The sequence below is a fragment of the Letharia lupina genome (genome assembly GCF_014066315.1).
Source record: "Letharia lupina isolate WasteWater1 chromosome Unknown contig_18, whole genome shotgun sequence".
Lineage (NCBI taxonomy): Eukaryota > Fungi > Ascomycota > Lecanoromycetes > Lecanorales > Parmeliaceae > Letharia > Letharia lupina.
The window spans coordinates 1169480-1191179 of record NW_023502987.1 but is presented as its reverse complement, the minus strand read 5'-3'; the positions used below and the strand labels follow the sequence as shown (position 1 = coordinate 1191179).

At 50.8% G+C, this 21700-nt stretch overlaps 7 protein-coding genes across 7 annotated transcripts; 4 read left to right on the top strand and 3 right to left on the bottom strand.

Moving 5' to 3' along the window:
- Positions 1-347: 347 nt before the first annotated feature.
- HO133_003799 (uncharacterized protein) lies at positions 348-1436 on the top strand (the record flags this gene model as incomplete). The annotated part of the gene is made up of 2 exons (XM_037294721.1): positions 348-412; positions 464-1436. 2 exons carry the CDS (start codon positions 348-350, stop codon positions 1434-1436), a joined length of 1038 nt encoding a protein of 345 aa, XP_037149409.1.
- Positions 1437-3021: 1585 nt separating this feature from the next.
- HO133_003798 (uncharacterized protein) lies at positions 3022-3397 on the top strand (the record flags this gene model as incomplete). Its single annotated transcript, XM_037294720.1, has 2 exons — positions 3022-3301; positions 3330-3397. The coding sequence occupies 2 exons, from the start codon at positions 3022-3024 to the stop codon at positions 3395-3397; spliced, it is 348 nt and encodes a 115-aa protein (XP_037149408.1).
- A 2367-nt stretch (positions 3398-5764) lies between these two features.
- On the top strand, positions 5765-6028 carry HO133_003797 (uncharacterized protein; the record flags this gene model as incomplete). The annotated part of the gene is made up of 2 exons (XM_037294719.1): positions 5765-5769; positions 5827-6028. The coding sequence occupies 2 exons, from the start codon at positions 5765-5767 to the stop codon at positions 6026-6028; spliced, it is 207 nt and encodes a 68-aa protein (XP_037149407.1).
- A 3064-nt stretch (positions 6029-9092) lies between these two features.
- On the top strand, positions 9093-9731 carry HO133_003796 (uncharacterized protein; the record flags this gene model as incomplete). The annotated part of the gene is made up of 3 exons (XM_037294718.1): positions 9093-9141; positions 9197-9446; positions 9509-9731. 3 exons carry the CDS (start codon positions 9093-9095, stop codon positions 9729-9731), a joined length of 522 nt encoding a protein of 173 aa, XP_037149406.1.
- A 2019-nt stretch (positions 9732-11750) lies between these two features.
- On the bottom strand, positions 11751-13233 carry HO133_003795 (uncharacterized protein; the record flags this gene model as incomplete). Its single annotated transcript, XM_037294717.1, has 2 exons — positions 11751-12877; positions 12933-13233. The coding sequence occupies 2 exons, from the start codon at positions 13231-13233 to the stop codon at positions 11751-11753; spliced, it is 1428 nt and encodes a 475-aa protein (XP_037149405.1).
- Positions 13234-16960: 3727 nt separating this feature from the next.
- On the bottom strand, positions 16961-17245 carry HO133_003794 (uncharacterized protein; the record flags this gene model as incomplete). The annotated part of the gene is made up of 2 exons (XM_037294716.1): positions 16961-17177; positions 17241-17245. The coding sequence occupies 2 exons, from the start codon at positions 17243-17245 to the stop codon at positions 16961-16963; spliced, it is 222 nt and encodes a 73-aa protein (XP_037149404.1).
- A 651-nt stretch (positions 17246-17896) lies between these two features.
- HO133_003793 (uncharacterized protein) lies at positions 17897-19961 on the bottom strand (the record flags this gene model as incomplete). Its single annotated transcript, XM_037294715.1, has 3 exons — positions 17897-19361; positions 19668-19909; positions 19932-19961. 3 exons carry the CDS (start codon positions 19959-19961, stop codon positions 17897-17899), a joined length of 1737 nt encoding a protein of 578 aa, XP_037149403.1.
- Between the last annotated feature and the right edge of the window lie 1739 nt (positions 19962-21700).

The window sequence follows — 21700 nt, the reverse complement described above, 5'->3', positions numbered from 1 at the left end:
TTTGGTGCTACAAAGCTTGGAGCCAACTGCAAATGCTCTAAGCTGAATATTCTACGCCTTTTGAAAAACAAATGGGCTGCGTTATCGGCTCAAAGGGGTTATGCGCCTATTGCACTGCCGGTCTCTGGGCATTCTCTGCACGGTGTATGCCAGCTGACCTCAAGTCTTCCAGTACCTGGCTCCAAGGTCCTTATCTCTCAAAACACTTCGAGCAGACTAATGACTAATGCTCATCAGCCTTTAGTTCGGCGTCCAGTACTTGTCACTTCGACTACGACTTAGAACAAGATTCCACCTAGGTCTCACAAGCAACCATAACGACATTGTCCAGCACCTCGACCTCGATCATGACGTCCTCGTCCGCGATGCGTGGAAGTTACTACCACGCATCAGCGTATACAACGACCTACACGTAGGCTCTTGAAAGGTTCTTGTGTGACGGCCACTGCTAATATTGTAACAGCGAACTGCCTCAGTACTACTCAGGCAACCATCTATCTATTCACCATCCTAACTCATCGCATCGAGACTCATCATACCCTCTATCGGCTGCGGTTTTTTCACCTTCGCTCTCTGAGAGCAGCTACACTGGTCATCCGGTCACGAAGGGATATGAGATCGAATACAATACCGATGTACAAAGCAAGTCATGTTGTGCCTCGGAGGCTCAGAGTCGTCGAGGTGGGGATGGTATGCCATACAATAACTCCACTATCAAGGGCGGGACACAGAATAACTACACCGCTGAGATTAGGCAGAACCTCGCTATGCCAGGGTACAACAGTCCCGCAAATGTGCCCGGCCATTTCCGTACTCTCTCTGCGAAATTTGCTACCCCATGGTACACTCCGTATCTTGACGCGTCTTTCGAAGAGTGCCAACCGACGGACTTTTCCTCGAACGGTTACTCAAGTATTGGAAGTCAGTTTGAGCTTGATGACAGCCAAATTCTTGAGGGGAATTTTTTCATGGACCCCATGTTCTCTCAGAATCTATCAAGCGAGGACCACTACTGCCCAAATAGCATCGCAGCTAGCCAGACAGTTTTCGAAAACCACCTTCTACCTCTCATCCCGAGCCTGCCTACCAACAGACCTGTGCCTCCTGTAGACTTGATTGCAAGAACTCAAATGAGCGGTCCATGCCGCGATGTCTCCATACCTATCATACACCCGGGTCGGGCCGTCCTGCCGTTTGAATCAACCACACAGCTAGACCCTGCGACGAAATACTCTTCGGCAGGCCTTAGTACCCCTTGGACCATCTCACCAAGTGTCGCATTCGCGGAGACAACTCACCTCCATCAGCCATCGGCTTTCAATAATCCATGCTACAACGCCTCACTAAGAGCCGCGGGCTCTCACACGCCGCCTCATAATCCCGCCGCATCAATAGGCTATCCTTGGGATGTTACATCTACAGATTCATCGCCATGACAGAAGCGTCCGCTGATCCTGACTTCGAATTACGTTGTCTTGGCCAAGTGTTCTCTCCCAGCCTCGCGTTCAGGGAAGTTCTCAAGACCAATCGGCCACAAGTAATCACCTACCAGGCGCGCGGCAAATCTCTGGACGCCACGCCCTCCAAGAAACGCTGTGCAAACCGTTCGGTGTCAGTCACCAGGCCCGAGTTGGAACACGGCCTTTCGAAGTGTTCATATGAGGGATGTTCCACAATCAGAAAAGGAAAGTACCACGCATCGAACATGCGAAACCATGTGCGTGATACGCATGAGCGGCCCGCACGGCCCGTGTGTGAAATCTGCGGAAAAAAAGATTTGAAAAAAACTGAATCCCTGAGGAGACACGTAAAAAAATTGCACCCGGAATTTTATTTCCCAGTAGGCGTAAAGAAAGTGTGGAGGACGGGGTTGGACGGAACGCCGTATTCTACGTATCAACAGGTCCACGACTATATCAAAATGAGGAACATAGAGAAATCTTGAATTGTGTATGCTCTACGCAAGGAGGACGATGATTGACGAGAGTTTGGGATTATGATTTACGTTTCAACGACAGCGAGGAGTTGGCGGTGAATTTCATGATAGTGACACCCCCTTTGCATAGATTTAGAAGACGAATGTCCGAGAAATAAACATTTCCGTTTTCTCGGCCTAAATGCAGAGAGGTGTGCACATTCGACCCCAGCAACGGCTTCCCTCCCCCCTTCCCCCCAGCGGTGGCGAATCTGTAATCAGAAACCTTCCCCGTCCGGCACATTCTCTTCCGGAGAACCCAAATTTCGCCCAACATGAGGCGAAGAGTGGTCCAAAAACCTAGCACCGTTGCAAAAGTCGGGTGACGTAGCATGATGACCGCGAATCTGAAGAAGCAGAGGCTGTGCATGAATACGACATGCAGGGTGGATGGTAGCCAAGGTGCCATTGTCCTGACGCAATGCAACGCTTCCAAGGATCAGTTGAGCCAAACTAATGGGAATTGAAGCCGAATGGGTTTGAAGTGAAATGATTCGCGGATGATTTGGGTCCGTGTTGGCGTCCTGCTACGATGGCTGAAGGGGAGTCGGATGACATGAGGATACTTTCGCTGATTGGGCCAGGCAGCTGGATGAGCTTGTCGTGGGGAAGACTTTTGTTAATGATCAAGCTCCACTCGTGGGAAGGAGCCAGCAAAGGGGGGCCCGCATGGCCGAAGGATTCTCGCTGGTGTTGGGCTCGGAGGGTTTATGCATCTGTGGGATTTGGGAACCCATACGCCAGGATCTGTGGGAATGCTCGTGACTCGGAAGGTGGGCTGGTCGCAAGGAGGAGGACTGCTCGGGTTTTCCATATAAGTTCTTGTTTCTCTGTCACTTTCACATTGTCTCAGTCTCTCATCAAAGACCATTTGGAGTTCGAGGAGTCACTTCATCAGTGCCTTTGATCATTGCAATTTGTCGTTACACAAACACAAGTCACACCAACACAAGACACACCACCTACCTTGAAGCACCCAGGTCTTTACTCGCCTCTCGTAACTAGCTGCCGCTTCACATCACACGTGCAACCACAACGTAACCAACATGTCGTCGAGCCACCAATCCTATCGCGTCTCCAAGCAGCCTTTGGCGACCAATGTCCGGGAAAATCCGAAACGTCATCTCAAGTTGGATCTAAACACGCTCCAAACCCTTGAGAGAAGTCAGAAACCGAGGTCGTCCACTGATTACTATGTCTCGAATCCAGAGAGCTACGAAAGGCTCGCTGCGACAGGAAGCTCTGGACGTACGCCGCAACAGGTGGAGGCGGATGCAAAGCGATACCAGCGTGAAGTGGAGCCGCATGCGAAGCGATACCAGCGTAGTTCGTATGAAGATGACACGGAGCTCAGACCAAAGAAGGAGGGAGGGGGAGAGGGGTCCAACTGGAGGGCTTGAGGATGAATTGCGGATGAGATGATAGTAGCGACGTTATGGGCGCAACGACGTTCTTTTACTTGTTTTTTCTTTGAATGCGAAAGGAAAAATGTCGAAGTGAGGATCAGTTTGAAAGCATGACATGATGACTGGGACGGACCTATGGATGCACTGCTTATTGTTTGCGAGGGTGGAGATCAGGCGCGTTTATCTTTGCAAAAATCCGATCGTTTTCAATACAGACAATCCTCTTGAGAATCAAAAGCTCGTATAGCTACAAAATCAAGAATGCATCACGCCCGGTACCCACAGCAATGATCAAGTTTTAGAACAGCGTGAAACGAAACGCTCCGTGCACGTAATCAAATCGTCGCTTCGCAAGCAACGACCACCCACTTATCATTATGAGGTCTCCCGCCTAATTGGCACGAGTATCAAAAAGACCCGACGTTACCAGGAACGGCCTCGCTCCCGTGAGCGTTAGCGATTTCCCAGCAGCGATACTTAGGGCGTCGGGGCAAGGCAGCTCCCGCCGTTGGCACCAGGATTTATCCCTGGTAATTGACAATTTTCGACCCGGGAGCTCCCGTGGTGGAGTGGCATTTAGCACCGCCCTGGTCATGGCCCAACACCCGCACCAGTAGCGGCGACATCCTCAACATTCCCCGCATAACTTCCCAGGTAGATGATCCACAGAACGAACATCGTGCAGCAAACTCAAGTCAACGGCGATTCGCTACGACCGCGATGCACGCTTCAAGAGGCCAGGACTGTTGATTAACCGGCGTCGTCGTCCGCCTTTTCGGGTTCGCGAAAACCTTCATCCATGGACTTGCATCACCTGGTGATCAGTGTTATCGTCCGCAAAGGAACCGTAGCAGATACGAGCAAAGCAGAGACGCCAGCGCAATCCGGCCGAATTCTTAAAATAGACGCACATGCATGGAAAGACACGAGGAGTCGCATGAGCGAATCGCTTGCCTGCGCAAATCTCGCTGCCGGGAGTCTTACCGAGGCTGATCGGATTTTACGCCGCGGCAGGGCAGAAGAAAATTGGCTTTCAACCTTTTTGCGAAAGCACCGTGACGTTGGAAACTCGTTAGCAGAAGGAATGATATCGCAATCCGTATACGCTTACCCAAGTCCAAAACTAGCGTCCTTCAGCTTTCAAACAAACATCGTCCTTTTCCCCGCGTCGTGCTACGGCTACTGCTTCTGCCCATTACTCCGAGGTACGAGACATTAGCGTCTGTACCACGAACCATAAACGCAGTAAGGTCCTGCGCCGCCGCACCCTTTTGCCATTTTCGGGACTGGCATCTAAGCGAAACGAGAAGGAATGGTCAACAGATTCGCGATTCACAGCAACGGTTTTCGCCAAGGATGACCGAACCGAGCAGCTGCTCCGGCATCGTGGGACTTTACTTTTTGGAGTACCGGTAGAGTCATCGCTCGCTGCCAGGCGCCAATCAAACGCCGCTGATATCGAAGCATCTAACACTCTCCATGCACGAACTTTGCTGCACGACATACCATGCACGAACAAGGCTGCTACCGTGCAACGCTATCTCTTGATCTAATCAAAAGTCTAACCCACTTCCAACACGACTGCAACTGGCACGGCTATCGTTCCATCCTCTATTCCTATGTCGATGCCCGTCCGCCCCCCGTACACCCCCATGGACGCACCACATCCATCATGCACTCATCATGCACCCAGTCGTGACGCTAAAGCCGAAGCGAGCATCAATGGCGGCCCCTGAGATCCCACATCATCTGCCGCAGATTGCGGCCGGCACGGGATGGCAGAAAGGGTAAGCTTGCAGGACAGATTAGCTTTTAAGGCAAAGACCTGCACGGAAACTGTCTGATGATTGGTGGAGGTTACCTCGTTTTGCTAGTGAGGGCAGGATTCTGGGTTCTGCGCCAACGGTCATGCATCGGGCAACACGGCTCAGGATTGAAGGACACGGGTTCCTCAGAAATGAGAGACACGGATCTCTCAGGATCGAAGGAATACGGATTCCCCAAAGCTGAGGAACACGGATTCAACATGGTTTCTGTGACACCCCCATGGAAACTGCGAGGTGGGCCAAGACGTGATTGGAGCTGTAGGATTTTAGAGGGGAGACGTCATGGAGCATGTACCAACATTGTTTATTTGTGTCAGCCTTTGTGGTATATCTCAAACCCGCCCCAACTGATTCGACCTCTAAAGATGACTCCAGTGTTCTCATTGCCTTCAACGAAGCGATCAACGTTGGCCTGAGTCGAATCCGAGTAAAACTACTGACTCTCAGTACCTCGTCGCTGCCATCTGTTGCATCAGTGTCAACAGTCCACCACAGGACTATCACTAGGCCGTTAGCCTCGTACAGCTCAACACAGTCACTTTAAACAAAAACTCGCAATGCCGTTCGTCATCGCAACATTCCTTCTACCGAAATAGACTGACGAATGATATTTGCGCAGGAATAGCACAGCGCATCCTCAACAACCCTCCTATACCGCTGCACGCTCCGCAAAGCCCGAGAGACCCCAGCTGCAGTCCTGGCTCAATAAGGCAGAGACACATGAGCAAATGATGGTTGGACAAAAGACATCTCGATCCTTCGTGACGACGATGCGATTCCTCGAGGAGATGGAGACGAAGATCGAGAGGGAGTTCAGATGAGAGAACATTCAGGAAACCGCGGCAATGAGAAAGAGGAAATACGGCGCTGGATGCGGGAACGGAGATGGCCGGATAGAAAAGGAGAAGGGAACGCGGAGGGTGGTGCAACTGTGGTTTAGATAATGAAACGGAGTCAAGGAACGCTTTTGGGAAAGGTTCTTACCCAGCTGTGGTAAATAATGGATAGCGCATGGCCCATGGATGGCTTAATATTGATATGACGCCAGCGGTGACAACAACTTTAGACACACAGTTCCAAATTGATGTCAGACAATGTGTGTAGATCACCTCATACACAGCATCTGATGGACTCGGCCACAGCAAAGCAAGCTTTGGCCTGACTCCAGCTGAGGAGGTACTTGAAAGCTGATGCTGCGAGAAGACCGAAACGGCCGCGCGTGGCAAGGAGTCCATATCAGAGGGTGTTAATCCAGCCCGAAGTAAATCACACCCATCCCCGGGACCATCCGGATAGCGCACCCCGAGGGCGCGGCAGACGCGTCGTCGGTAAAAAAATCCAATAATCCAGCCCTACAGCGCCAGCCAGCGGAAAAGCTTGGCGGGAGTCGGCGTCTAGATTTCCCGTTCCCGGTGACGGAGAATTCGGGCTACTGATTGCGCACGATGATGACAGTCTGAGAGCTGTAAGTAAGGTACATCATTTGTGGGAAAGGCCCAATTCGCGACGAGTGGGGGTTGCCTGATTCTGCAGAGCCTTCTCAGAATGGCCATTTTTCGGCATACCCACCAATCGGCCACCTCGATTGATTATTCGCACGCTCATTCGATCGTTCTTGCGAAACCGTTCGCGTCGGAAAAGCCTCCACTCCAGACTTCCGAATCTGGACCCGGTCTGATACGAATCAAAGATGTGATTGGCCCGATGAAAGATCATGCTGCATGCAAGTGCCGTCTCGCTTGATAACCCCACGAAAACTACACGCACAAATGGGTTCTGAAAGGATGATTGGCTGGATCATAAGGCCCAGAAGCGACTAGACAGCGGCTCACAATGCAGCTCAGCCCTAGGAAGAGTCCCTCTATGTAAGATAGAAGATCTGGAGTTTCGATACATGAAAGCGCTGAAAACAGAAGGCGTGGGCGGGTGGTAAAAGGTTCGAAACCTCGTCTTGTAACGAGAGGAACAAGAATAGGGAGCAAGAAACAGGAGGAATACCACCTATCTCAAGCTCTTCCAACATGGCAATCTCGGCTATATTGCCATATGTATGCTGTGCCTCCTCTCACTAGCCATCAGCCATGCTGTGGCGAACAAAGACACTAGTCTTGTATAAACCTATTTCGCGGAGCATGCGTGTCATGGAAGCCGGATAAGAGGCAGCACGATGGCTTCCGATAGCTCTCGCGACCCGATTCCGAAGTGGAAGATACCCGGAAAAGGAGAAACGATGACCTGAATTGGCGAAACGCATCAACTGGGAACTGCTGTTATCTGCTGAAGAGAAGGCATTTCAGTGATGCGCAAGAGACGCTGTTGCGAATCTAGCTTCCTCTTTTACTGACAGTAGCTTGTGTAGAGCCCCTCCACATGCCTCAATGAGGGCGTCGATAAGCTACGGCACGAGCCCGACATGACGTATCAACCTACAGTGTGCGGGTGGTCAGCCTGTGCATGCTTGAATAATTGATATGTCCGCCCTAGCCACGACAATGATCCAGCGAAATATCGATCGGACCAGGTGATCAGGCCTTTTCGAAGATGCGGGCCTATAGGAGGAGTTGGCGCATCGCAAGATTAGTGGATGATCGAAGTGTCCAATCAAACCTGCAGCGAATAGAACTTTTCTAGGTAAAAAGGGTGTATGATGAGACGGTGAAGATTGTGAACCGATAATCCAATCAACGAATCTCACCTATTCTCCCAGAAACCTTCACCAATCACACTAGCCGAAGTTCCAAATCTAGCGACATCAGTCTCTTTGACATCGGCTGCAAGGGCCCACCGTATGTCACGCGAGATGCGAAGTCTGTCTCCATGAGGCGTGTTCATTGGCCAGAGGGGGTCAGGTCATTTGCGCTGAACATGTGAGATGCGTCATGCTGCATCCATGCGGCCTAGCATCGGCTATTGTAAATGTGGTATGTTGTGAAGTCATGAAAGGTTGATAAAGTGCTATCTCGGGCCGCTTCCGGCGCGGATGTCCTCTCTACTAGAAGGATGTTTTGTACTGGGCTACAGATCGGGCTATGGACATGTGGAGGAGCATACTGCCTTGGCCGGAGACAGTCCCACGAAATCAGCTGGTGCAACAAGCAATGCAGCTGTTGCAGTAGTGCCACACGGCATGATGCAAGTCTGACCAGTCTGACGCGGCCAGAAGAGGGACCTGCATATGGTATCGTGTGGTGGTCCCTTTCTGCCCTTGTGCTTTGGTGGGGCACATCCAGATCGCCGGGACGGAAAGAAGGTTCTGGAGGCCGAAAGGCTGTCCGATGTGCGCGGAATGCAGTTGCTTGCACACAATCACATTCAGTACTAGAATGCAGGAGGGGCCGCATAACACTGTCAGGTAAGGTCAGTGTTCGATTACTGCGATTTCCGTTTGATTATACTACTTCTCAATATAAAATACCATGCCAACAAGGTTCGATACACTTTCGAACGATTCCTGGTAAAGGTAGTTGCTTGTTCGGTTTTCAGACTCGAGTATTATCATGGACACATCGATTGCGCTATCCATCACTGAATCATTGTCTGCGACACCTCTGAATCATTTGGTTTTCAACTCCTCAATACCTAGAAAGATTAACGTCGTGTTCTATTCCATACATCTATGTCTAGTAAGTTGAATCAATTGTGTTGAGTGGACTTAAGCACAGCCTTGAAGATCGGGCTCACTCCGGGATGTTCGGGGGCGCCTCCGCTAGGTCAGTCTTGGCGGGCATTGCGGCCTCTCATATCCTCTGAACTTTTTGATAGCGCGTAGACCGTATGGAAATTTCTTGGCGTTTACGGTCCAAAGGGATGCAAGCCGTAAGCCACCGTAACATATCTTGTAATTTCCGGTACAATTGGAAAGCAGCTTCGACATAATAGTACAGGATGACTATAATCATAGATATCGTAGTCAGCGTCAAATTTGTGGTTGGTGGTTGGTCGCTGCTCAAATTCTTGGCTGTATTCTCGGCTGTAATGCGTCGTCGTAGCGGCTGGTGCGAATCCCATTCCTGGGAAATTGCGAACCTACTCAAACGCTCACACTATCATCATTGTTCCACCACTGCTTCCACTGCGAACGAAAATACAATTGAATTCTGAGACAACCCATTTACCGCAAGCTTCAGCAATCCTTTCAGTGCCGCTCGTTACCTTCTCTGAGCGCTCGAAGAGCCCCGTTGATCCCGTCAGCCCCGCAACTTATCGCAAGGCCGTCTTGCAAAACGAGACGAACATGCCGTTTGTCCCCACAAAATCCCATCTAGTCCTACATCTTGGCTGACTGCTCATGTTCTTCATAGGGAAAGCAACGAACCTCCTCGGCAGACGACCAAAGCCTCTCCGGCCAATACGGAGCCTAAGGGGTCCCAGCTAGATGAGTGGTATAAGACGCAAGAGACACACGAGCAGCTGGTAGTAGGAGAAAAGACGTCGCGAACTTTTGCCAAGACTCTGGGCTTTCTGGAAGAGATCGAGGAGAAGGTGGATGGTGATGACAGAGGAGAAGAGAACACAAGAGGCTGAACAAGAAGGAGAAAGTGTGAGAGGGACAGATGTGTAACGAGCAATGAGCATAAGTCTTGAAGGGATGTCGAATGGAAGGCTTGGCGCTCAGCGCTAGTCTTTTTATCGTGTGAGAAGGGCACTGTCGTCATCAACTCGGATATCAGTGCAGGATGACACATTTTAAAGTGATGGTGTTTTGCGATAGGCAGTTGCGAGTCGGTGGCCCGTATGACAGTGGTGGTGGTACTCCTCCAAAGTTGAGCTGCCACTACGCCCAACTCCACCGCGATTGTCTTTTTTCCTCTGCCCTCTTCATCCAGACATCTTTGAGATGGGTGTTCCGGAGCTTGCTCGTCTCTGACAAATGACCTCGCTCTCCTTTCGTTGCTGCTCCTATTTGGTTTTGACAATGTTGAGACGCAGCGTCTGAGCTCTCTCCTACGTCACAGCATCCCCATCTTAGCTGCGCAATGTCAATATCAAGACCACAAGTTGTCTTGTTGAAAGATTGGGATGTGATATCAGTGTTACCGAAGTGCCGCAACATCAATTTAGTTCGCGAAGACCGGTGTTATTGTTGCGAGGTTGACTTTGTTGTCGTTTGGATGGCGGAGGAAGCTTAAAGTTGTTCCGAAGCGACAGCAATTTTTTTACGAAAAATCCAATGAACGCTAGGGCCTCCTCAATACACTCACCGGTTTCACCGCGGCGCAATCGCGCAATCGGCTAATCCACGGCAAATCCCAGACGCATCAACAGACAGATAGACAGACAGATCCTAATCATCCCGTGCACGACAATTCAGCACCTCTGTCTTCTATGACACTGCTAGAATAGTCATTACGCAAATCATTGCAATCTCCTTCCAGACAATGCACTCTGAAAACAGGCCCCTAGGAGTCCATCAATGACAATCCCTGCAGCCTTTCCTGTTGTGGGCGGACATTCGATGATATCAATGAAAGTGCCAAAGACCCAATCCTTCTGGTTTAACTCGGTCATAACATCGTTAAGTTGTGTGATTCTTAAACTTCTTCTTTTTTTTTTAATACCTTCAGGCCGAGAGCCCTCATCTATTGCCCTTCTCGCCCATCCCAAACCCATCACCCAAGCGCCCTTCCAAATCACCTCCTCCACCACCTCTCATCCGCACTACCCCGCTCCCACTCCCGTTACCACTCTGATCTCAAGTACGCCCGCGACATTATTCCCTGCACCGCCAGCTGCTCATATGTCTCCGGCTGTCGATATCACTGCTCCACTGCAGAGTACCCCCAAGGTCATTTCATGAAAGTGTATCGGCCACCAGGCGATAGGGCTATTGCTGGTTGGGATCGTAGAGGTATCTAGAGAAGATAGCGATAATAAGCAGGGGCAAGTGTTGGGAAGGAGGGGAGGTGGGAAAGACATGCGGCATTTCGGGTAATTCTTGCTTTGGTGTTGTGTTCAGACGACAGAGGGATGGATTGAGGGTGGAGGATATGAGACACCTGGTCAAAATCGGTAGAGGATGCTGATGGACGATGGACTCAAGGTAGGCTGCCTTGTTCACGGGGCTTTGTAGACGTTGAAGTACAAGAAAAGTCGAATAAGACTGCAAACATTGCGATTTTCTATGTCGCAGTCCTCCCTGAGACATTCCTCTCAACAGTCCTCACGACGGGTCCAGGGCAATTCCCCTAAAGAGGTACTCAGAGCCAGTCCTTCAGTGGGTCATGGAGAAGTCCTCCTGACAAAGATCTTCAAGGCAAGCCTATGATCCCTAGAGTCAGCGTGCTGTATAGATGGCAGAGACGATGAAGTATTCTGCACAGAAAAGTGAAAAGAATCATTGTATGATTTGTGATCAGAGTCTATCAACATCACTTGCTAGAGATTGTCGACTGTTAGGTATCATGCTATGTAAAAACAAGTGCTGGAGCGCTGCTGATGCTCTGACCGCGCCGAGGCCGCCACCGTAAGATCTCTCATGTGCAACACCGAACCAAGTCCCAAAGGACAGGTTGCAATGAGAATGATAAAAAAAATCCGTAAGTCCTAATCTTCTTTGCGCGTGACAGACGAGGCACTAGGCGGGTTCGCGGGACAAGTCGCTCGCGACATGGTTTTTGAAGCCGCGGTTCTGGAGCCCGTTTTCCTCATCCGTACCTTGAGCGATGCGGCCAGCGGCTGACCTGAGTGTTGACGTAAGATATGCCTTATCAAATTGTCTGGACGACCTGATTGGATGACCAAGTGGCATTCTGGACATGTGGGTTTTGTTTTGTTACCATGGCGATTACGCTTGTGTCGTCGTAACGAGTCCTTTTTCGAGCCCCCGTGGAATTTTGCTCCACACCCTCCAAACGTGCACGTTGCGACGCCAGCAGTTGATGTATCAGCAGAGACTGATGGAGAAGGAGCTGGGGCGGGAGGGTTGATGGTAAAAGTAGGTGGCAAGGTCGTGGTTGGAAGGGGTGGATTGTCCAACAGGATTCTAGGTGCCATGTTTGGTGAAGATTTTAGGTCGCTGCCGGGCGGGAGGAAAGAGTACTCGACTCCTGGGGTTCGTTGAACCGAGGTATCTGCAAGGTACATTGTACCATTGATCACGATCATGACTCCTGATTGGCCACTGGATGGAAGTCGAAAGATTTGTGGTACTGGACCTCCAGTTGTTGACAGCGGTGAAAATGAAGAAGCTGCCATTCCTGTTCCTCCATCAGCGCCAGACGCCGCGTTCGAAAACAGAGCACATTCGTCAGACTGAGACTCGGTACCGAAAGGTGTTGCGGCGTCGGCATTGGCGAAGACTTCTTGTAGGTTTTGTGGTAGTAGGCGTGTTACCGTGGAGTTAATGCCACTTCCACGGTGCATGCCCATCGTTGGCTCCTCTTGGGCCCAGATACCGGTTCGTGGATCATTGTAGCTTTGCATAGATGCAGCATTGTCATCAGGCATTGGCCGCAAATCGTAATCTTCTACACAAGGTGTTGAAGTATCGATCCCCCCTGCGCTCTCGGAGTACTGGCTGTAAATGGTAGCGGAGGACTTGTGGGGAGTCCAGATGGGAGGCTGCAGATTGGTAGAGCTTCCTTCAGACCAATGACCTGGTTGCCTCCAAGATGAGGAGGAATCGGCGTCGTTGGAAGTCTGGGAAGCTGTATGAATGGTCTGCGCTCGATCTGTGCTCTTGTCAGAAAGCTTGAATTCGGAGAAAAAGAGTGGGTGGACACTCACAAATGCGATTATTGGCAAATCCAGGGCTCAACGTAGGACTGATCGTCTCAGGTACATATTGTGACGAATCAGCATCCATGCCGATGGTGTTGGTTCTTCCAGAGGTGCTATCAGAGATGTCGCTGTTGGACAAGCCTTCATTGCCACTGAGGTTGAGACTTTCCAATGATTCACCGAAGTCTTCTGTCTCCCAGTGTTCGTTGAAATTAGGTCCGTGATTGGGGAAGGCCTCTGGACCTGGAGGCAACAGGGGAGCATCGTGTACTGGAGACAAATGGGTGCTGCGTTCGTTGAACGTCATGGCTAAGGGTTCGTCGTCATCATAGAGCAAGCTATGGTTCAAAATTCAGTGTCGCTCTCGAGTTGTGAGATTTGGCTAAGTACTCAGACTGTAGATCAGCCAAATGATTTTTTTTCCAACTAGGACTCATTGTGCCAGATAGCAATGAACTGTAATGCAACATGTCGTTAAAGGATGGACCTAGACGGACAGTTGTACTGTATTGAGGTACTGGGAAGACTTAAAAGCGGTTTCGAGCAGGCTTGCAAGCACCGAGTAGCTGTGGGAGATGAGCGGAAGTAGACTAGGAGTGGCAGCTGTCGGCTTGCTCAATTGACTGACAAGTGAAAGCGACAATCCCTTTTGGCGAATCCGTGTCTTGGTGTGTGACTGAACAGAATTCAGGTTCAAGATGGAATGCCTGGAGTAGTTCCGTTGTGACGCTAGGTGCTGGTTGGCTGCCTTGTTTTACGGTGGGCAAAGGTTGGAACGACGGTATTCTATCCTAGCCGGGAGGACTGAATGTCGACGAAGTGATTGGCTGAAGCTCACTAGCCTCTGCTACTCTCAAGTGAGACAGTTAAGAGCAGTGATATGGGCAGTCTCGTAGTCCGATGGCAATGGGATTCTGGAATCGCAAACGATTAGACAAAAGTCTTGTAAGCCTCGGTCGTTACATTCGTTCACGGTAGAGGGCCAATGTGAGGGAGCCCACGAGACGTGCTTCACAGAGGGTGTGTCTGCTACAGGATCGGTCAGTCCGATTCGAGCGTAGACATGAAAAGAGAGTGTAGAAGTATGGACGTACAGATCTGCCTCCATGCAAATGGCGCACGTCAGGGCGATGCAGGTCCTTGCCCCAGCGTGGAGCATCAGTCCAGTGGCCTCAGGGTTAGGCCTCTTCCTCATGTCAGGTTCATGCTAGGCGCATTTCAGGGTTGAACAATATCGTGGTGCCCAAGGGTCCTCGGCATCGGTCCCGAGCGAAGCGAGGCTACCAATCGAAAGGCGATACGATTGACAAGAAGGTCATGTGAACGAGCGGATCACAGGCCCGACAGCCGACGAGCCCAAGCATATGGACCAAGGAACGTATTGAGGCAGACGGTGAAGCCAAGGAGAACCGTTGCAAAGAGTTCCATACTAGCAGTGGCGCCGGAAATTGAAAAGCCATTATTTGAGTCAAAATCGTAGGATCTTACCAAAATCGCGTGGAGAAGGTTCGGCAATGTGGGCAGATGTCCATCGAAGGAGAGAAAGCGTCTTTGGGGACAAAAGAGTTCTAGTATCACAGTCTGATTGATGCTACCATCAAAATGCACAGATGATGAAGAGAGAAATATCTTCCAGGAAATTGAGGGGCCATCACCCCTATTGTAACCCCAGCATCGGAGCAGTTTGAGGCAGCTGCCCACCTTCCTGCAGCCAAAAGCGCTTTCAACAAGGCTAGGTGCCGCATAGATAGTCAATTGGCTACCCAGAACTTCAGCCTTCCTTCATGCACTCATCGTTTCCCATCTTGGTGATGGAGTGATGAAGGGTTGCAGTCGTCGCCCCTCACGATTGCGACAAACGTGTTTCCGCATTAGCGCTGCAGCGAACCGCCCATACTCGTCTTCCTGCTCTGCGGGGCTTACAAAGAGGCGGGGAGCTGCTTGCGCTGCTTCAAGAACATTCTGCGCCCCAAACAATAGAGCGTTCTTCAAGATCCCTGATTTTCAATGCCAATGTTGTTTCAAGAAGCAAGCTTCTTTATATTGTGCCGGTACCGAGAATGACAATCCGCACAACCAGCTGCTCCAACGTCTCAGCTTCATGATACGCCACTGCAGCCACGATCCTTACCCTCAACACCTTTCCATCGCACGATCAACCTCCTTTCGGAGAACAAGACGACCTCAACATCGATCTGATCTCTTTTTCCTCATAAGCGTTGCCTTACCGCCTGAGATAACGGCTGGAGCGACTTCGGCACCACCCTTTACCGCCTGAGTTTTCAAAAAAGGAAAGACTTGATCCAAGAAATACTACACGTGAAGACGCACTGAAGGCTGCTTCAGGGGAGACACAACGTGCGGCGGAAAAACAAAGAGCAAGGGTGATCTACGTACATCTGTCGGTACGAATCGACAGCAGTTGTCCATCGGGACTGACGCTCTACAGGTTGATTCCCTGATGGTAGCGAGCCTCTGAGCCTGCTTGAAGTGAATGGGACGCGTGCAAATGCTGTATACCAGACCCGGCCAGATGGTCCCGGCAAGAGCTGCATGGGGCGGTGGAGGGTACCAAGAAGATGTGAAGCACCTGTCTGCGTCACCAAGCATATCCTATATCCCAAGGAGCACCATTCAATATACTCGTTGGGCTTGTCGGCGTCATTTGTGGAGAGGTGAAAAGCCTTGACCGCCAACCCATAGGGCTACGCTAAGACCGCGCCAACGACGCCGCCGTCTCTCCTTGATACTTAGGCTTGCAACTCCCTTCGATTTGTTCTTCGCGGAGACTAGCCTAGTCTCTATATCTCAAGGCTCTTGAAGTGCAAAAGGCACGTCAACAAGATCAAGACTCCCTACGATCAGCCTTTGACCACTACTGTGAGCGCGAAAGAAATGAGAAGTAATACTATCTTGCATACTCGAAGTGGCGTACATTTTGACATCCGACTGCTCAGATTCGGCATTTTTCGCATGTGTCATACGGCATCGTCACAAAATCAATGCCCTAAAATGCAGAGCGAAACCGTTAGGTCGGTCCCATACTCATAGGGCCTCGCTGGTCTCATCGTTCCCCATCCAAGCGCCACCTGCTCGTGTGTCTCCGCCGTGTTCCCACACTACCAACAAGTCAATGGATGATCTTTTACGACCGATTTTCAGAGCAGACCGGGATATAATATACCGCCGTCTGGGTCTCTCAGCCGCTGTTGAAATGTTCTTGCGCCTTTTCCCTCCTATTGTCAACAACTCAGCTTATCGGTGACCGGAGAATGCTACATCCAGATACATCAGGGGTTCTTGTGTGGAGTGACAATGACTAAAAATTACAAGTTCTTCTATGCTTCTTTGCTACCCTCGCAAGAAGTCTTGTCGTATTGTTCCACATCTCGACCTTGGCCCGAGCTTTCATGCCGTCAACCAATCCTGCGATGGGACGGGGTCCCACATAATCCACGGTAGCACCAAGCGTCCCAAGCTCCTTAAAATTCATCATCCCGGGTAGCGCAGAAACACGACCCTTAGAATTTTCAAGGATGGTAGCCAGAAGGATTCAGCGTGCTTATCCAACCCTCCCACCTTATATCTAAGCCTGCAGGACATTCACGCGACAGCCACGTGCACCGTTTGCCACCCCCTCTTCCGCCCTTTCCCCCGTGAATGGTCCGTGCAAGAGGCCAAGGTTGATTTTGGCTTCTGTGGACCGTGACGTGGAACCCGGTTTTCGCTAGGAGCGAGGGGCGAGTGACGCGCAGTTCTCTGTATCAGTTTCTGATTGGGTGGCATGGATTGATGATCCTTATTGGCAAGCCAGGCCGGCACCAAACAACAGATCTCGAACGATGTATTGAAGTTGATATCATCAAACTGAGCGGGCAGATTCTAAGTCAGATCCAGGAAACGTGCATTGACAGGGTAATTCTCTATCTGCGCAAACCGCCTCCCAGCCGTGAAGCTTTATCGTCTATCTCCCAATCATCAATCATCCCAACCCTCGCGATTCCTCCCACGACGCCCCATGCCCATACCCACCATCACCCCCTCCTCCTCTCCTCCGCCCTGCGCCACTCCATCTCCCGCTCCCGTTCCCACATGCGATCCGACCTTGCCGAGCTCCCATTCACCGCCAACTGCTCATGTGTCTGCGGTGTCCTGTACCAATCATCTAGCGCTGAATGCTTTTGCCCTCCATAGCGCGCGAGGGTATCGGCGGATAGCTTGGGTAGCTTCTCGGGTTCTTTGCCCAGCCACCTGTTTCGGGTAATGTACGTTAGCTGAATCCATGAAAGAGGGAATGAGATAAGAGAGACGAACGGCATGATTGCTTTGTTTTCTTATCAAATTGGTGCGGTGGCGGTGTGTGGTAGAGTAGACCCTGGCAAAGGGAGATGTGATGTGTCGCTGGTGTTGCTAGTGCTTGGGGCAAGAGATAGGTCCGTTGGTAGTGATAGCTGAGGACCAAATCAGAGCGAAAATGTTGAGGTGGACTACTCTGAATCGATTGATGGGCGGTAGTGATGAACGGACTTCCTCGGCTGGCAGTCCAGCAGCTTTATAGCCACTGCTCCAGTCCTCCGAGTCCTCCGAGTCCTGTCAGTCCTGTCAGTCCTCCGAGGCCTCTGCCTGAGTCAACGAGTCCAGTCATCCTGGTAATCGGCCGGTTTTGTGAGGATTGAAAGGAGCAACTTGCGAGGTGCTTATAATACTATCATCATGTTAGAAGAGGGGGAGTGCGCAGAGCTGTTGTTCGGTAATTGCTTGCACCATGATGATAGAACTAATGCGTACATTGCTGATGTGTAACGATGTAGCATCGAACATCTATGACAATATAGCAGTCAGGGGTATCACCGCTCAAATCTCAAAGACATGAATCATGCCCCAATCAATCCATAGACATCATACCATATAAAACAGACAGGGTGTAGTGTGGTCTCTTCTGCATATTCCAATATACGAACATCAGCTCACTAGGACTCAAAATCACTATCAGCTTTTCGCTTCCTTTTCGTTGATGTAGCAGGCAAAGGGTAGTCTGGGTGCGTAGCTCTGATGTGCTTTTTCAGGTTGTCCTTGCGACCAGGAGCAAAGGAAACGGTGCATCCACGCACGAGACACTCGAGCCGTGGCTTCCCGTCATGATTGTCACGCATGTGCCGCTGTAGGCTGTTCTTCTGTGCTACGGGTGTGCCTGTAAAGATTCGATAGGGACATATTGAACAGCAGGTGACGCCGTCGTCCGCATCAGACAGGTAGGATGGCGAGGGTGAAACGGAAGGTGAAAGCTCGGTTGGAGTGACGCAGAGCGGTGTGGCTGGGGTGGAGGTTGGATCATCTCCGCCATAGATATTGTCGAGTTGATGGTACTCGGCTATTCCCCTAAAGGACGACGGTGGTGTAGGATACATTGGGGTTTGTATGCTATTTTGAAACGTTGAGTGGGGTAGGGTACTGCCGGACGGGCTTTGCCAATGCTGTGATCCTGGTGGCGTTTTGGTTGGTATCTGGAGCGTAGAGGGGTTTCTTGGAAGCGGACGCCTTTTAACACCAAAGCTTTCGTCGGTGTTAGACACAGCAGCAACATTAGCTGTGGTTGAATCAGCATCAGCATGGAAGGCGTTCACACTTTCCACTGCGAGCGTTCCAAGCTGGGGTTCAATGCAACCGAGCACCGTGTCCGGAGGTTGTCGATCTTGCGTAGCAATCTCGTAGTTGTTTGGAATGTTGCACTTTACATCTGGAAGTTGGCTGTTGCTTCCACTTGAAGCTACGGACATGTGTAGACTCTGGCCAAGGTTCCACTTTGCGTCGAATGGAGTTGCGGTCGACAATGTATTGCCGTACAATTGAGGTACGCCGGACTTCTTCCCACCTCCCATACTTTCATTGTCGACACTCGAAACGACGACACGAGGTAGTGGAATGCTCATACAGTTCGTCGACATTCCAAGATCAGTCGGGCTTCCTAGCTCAAATTGTGCACCAATCTCCTTGAAGGGCTTTGTGGGTCTTTTAATTCCTTGTTGATACGGTGTGGATCTGGTGGTTGACTCCAGAGAGGCGTGAGAGACATTCATTGAACCATCGCCCTGATCGGTCTGGTAGTCCATTGGGCGGGGTGACAAGGCACCGTACCCTGGCACAGTGTTATAATCATAACGCTCCATCTCTTCAATGTCATAGTCCCAGCTTTCGACAGCACACAGACCCATGCCGACGTATCCATGGTTCGCAGATGACACGCCAGGCTCACTACCATCGTTGAAAGCTTCCAACCCACGAAATTCGAGTGTCTCGTTGTACTCGGATTGCCACACTTCGGCGGGTTCGGCTATCTTTGACCGCGGTGATAGAGAAGGCTCGGGCCTTGAATTATGTGGGGTATGTTCCTGTGACTCGTTCTCATCTTCTGGGTTGTGCGAAATTTCTGGTAACCTGTCGTACGAGCATCAGTCCAGCGCATTAATCTCGGCTCTCAAGGCGCCTTACATCGTTTCTAAATGATTTTTGATGATTTCAAGGGACTCTTTGTCCTTGGTGACTGACAGATATGAGGTTGAACGCAATGTCGATGATCGAGCGAGGGCTGGGCCGCACCAGACGACCCCAACAAGGACAAGGACCGTTACGTTGATTGAAGCGATGACGGAATTGGCAACCAGCGACGCTTAGATGCGAAGCAGTGCTCGAAGCACGCTGCGAGCGACTAATTATGTTGATCGTGAGATCTGATGTAGAAACTGATGCGTGAAGGCGCCGACCAGATGCAACGGAGCGTTGAGATATTGATGTACGAAGTTGATCGTAGTAGGTAAAGTATGGGTATCAGGGCAGTTGACGGCTTTCCTATGCGAAGACGTGGGATAGTTCGAGGTGGTGTCTGCATTCGCAGAGCGTCGAGGATCGTTGGCAGGTGGAGGGGCTTGCGGGAGGACTTTGGCATGTGGATAGGCTGCCAGCCAATCCCAGGTCACGTTCGTGGGCTGTGTATGGTCAGCAGCCAACGAGCACTGCTTTCACTTTGACTTTCGCCATTGTGTTGACCGTATAAGACTTTGGTCAGCTCACCAAGTTGTTCAGTTCGTGTCGGGTGCGATGTGGAAGGGGGGGGTGGATCAAAGGCAGAATAAACTGCACATTTAGCGCTATTCCGGATCTTTGATGAGAGCTGCTTGCCACAACGGCTCTGCAGATCGCTCAGGGCAAGCTGCCCTGGCTTGCGGTTCTGCCATTGCAAAAAGTCGAACTAGCAGGCGGAAATTGCCAAGCGGTTACACCGCGTGGATGGCCCTCATGATCATTGTGGAGTGTAGAGCTTTTGCAACACTTCCTGCCTTGCGGAGTGTTCTCCGAACTAAACGAGATTGGGATGGATGCCTGACAACCGGTAGCTCCAGCATCGCCTTTCGTTCAATTGACCAATGAGATGTATTCAGGGAAGCTTGACTGATGCGAACGAGGTTTGTTAGCGATGCTTCTACGATTAAGGGGAGACCATCAACGGGAATGGTCCAGCATGGGCAGACAAGAAAACCCACATAGATCGCTGCTTCAGCGAGGCAATTTAGGCAATGCTGTAGAGTTCATTTCGCAGCGAAGGTTAACCAGGAAAGGAGCATAAAGCGAAGCCAATGTGAGGTATGGTTCCGTGAGATGAGAGCTAGAAAAATTGCCACCCTCAGGGGCTGTCAAGGAAACAAAACTTCTTAAGAAAGCCTGGAGAAACGCCGTAAGGCCACCATCTCAACCCCGCTGGGGCGTCATGACGGATGTAAATCACGCAGTTGGTATGGGGCAAGTCGACACGGGCTCGTGAGCCTTTGCGCGGTGCGCCAAAGCGTTCAGCCAATGAAAGTTCCCAATCTCTCCACAAACGGATAGTCTTCTGCCAGATAATGCGTCGATCAGCCGAATTTGGAAGCTGCGCAACGAATATTTCATTAGCGCATGCGGGCAGCCTTATGCTTGTGGATTGATGTTGCCACATATCCGATATCAATAGCAAGGAGCGCGAATTTTCCTGCTTGCAGACACCTCTTGAAACCAGCTAACGCTCACGAGAAGGAGTACAGAACAACAATGATCTCCAAGGATCCATCGACAAAAAGACTTCCAGACAACGAAGATAAACTCAAGAGTTCCTTGACTAGATGATTGGACACAATACCTAGGATTTCCAAAGACCGGATGCGTTCGGATGCTCCTTCCTCTCCTTGTGCTTTTCCCAGTGCTTAAAACAGCAAATGCAACGTCGGCAGCGGTCGATGTCACATCGGATACTTGAGAAGATAAGATCAGAATAAAGCTAGTAGCGCTGGACTCGGACTTGGACCCCGAGCCTGTTTGTATGAGAGAGCAGACACGTGGCGAAGGAGGAACAGCTATCAAATGTGACTCATCCATATCCACCAACCCACGGCATCAAGAAGACTGAGAACAGTGTTATACTCGATAGCATGCTTTGCACGAAGTTCAAGATGCGTGGCTTTGTGTGAAGAGAGAAGAACGATCAGGAATGGACAGTATGGACTGGCTGTGTGATTCGCATAACGCATGACACTGGTGGAGAAGCAAATAGCAGGAATTGGGAGTACCGGATGGAGGATCCATACCCATCCAACGAAGTGAAGGATCTGACATTGATGGACGCGTGGCACTCGTACATGGGCAAGTGTTCAAGGGATTCATACCAACCTCATAGGGCTGAGGGCTGCCAAGACCGCGATGGTGCCGCGCGCTGTCGGCGACGTCTCCTCATCGCTCGCCGCCCTTAT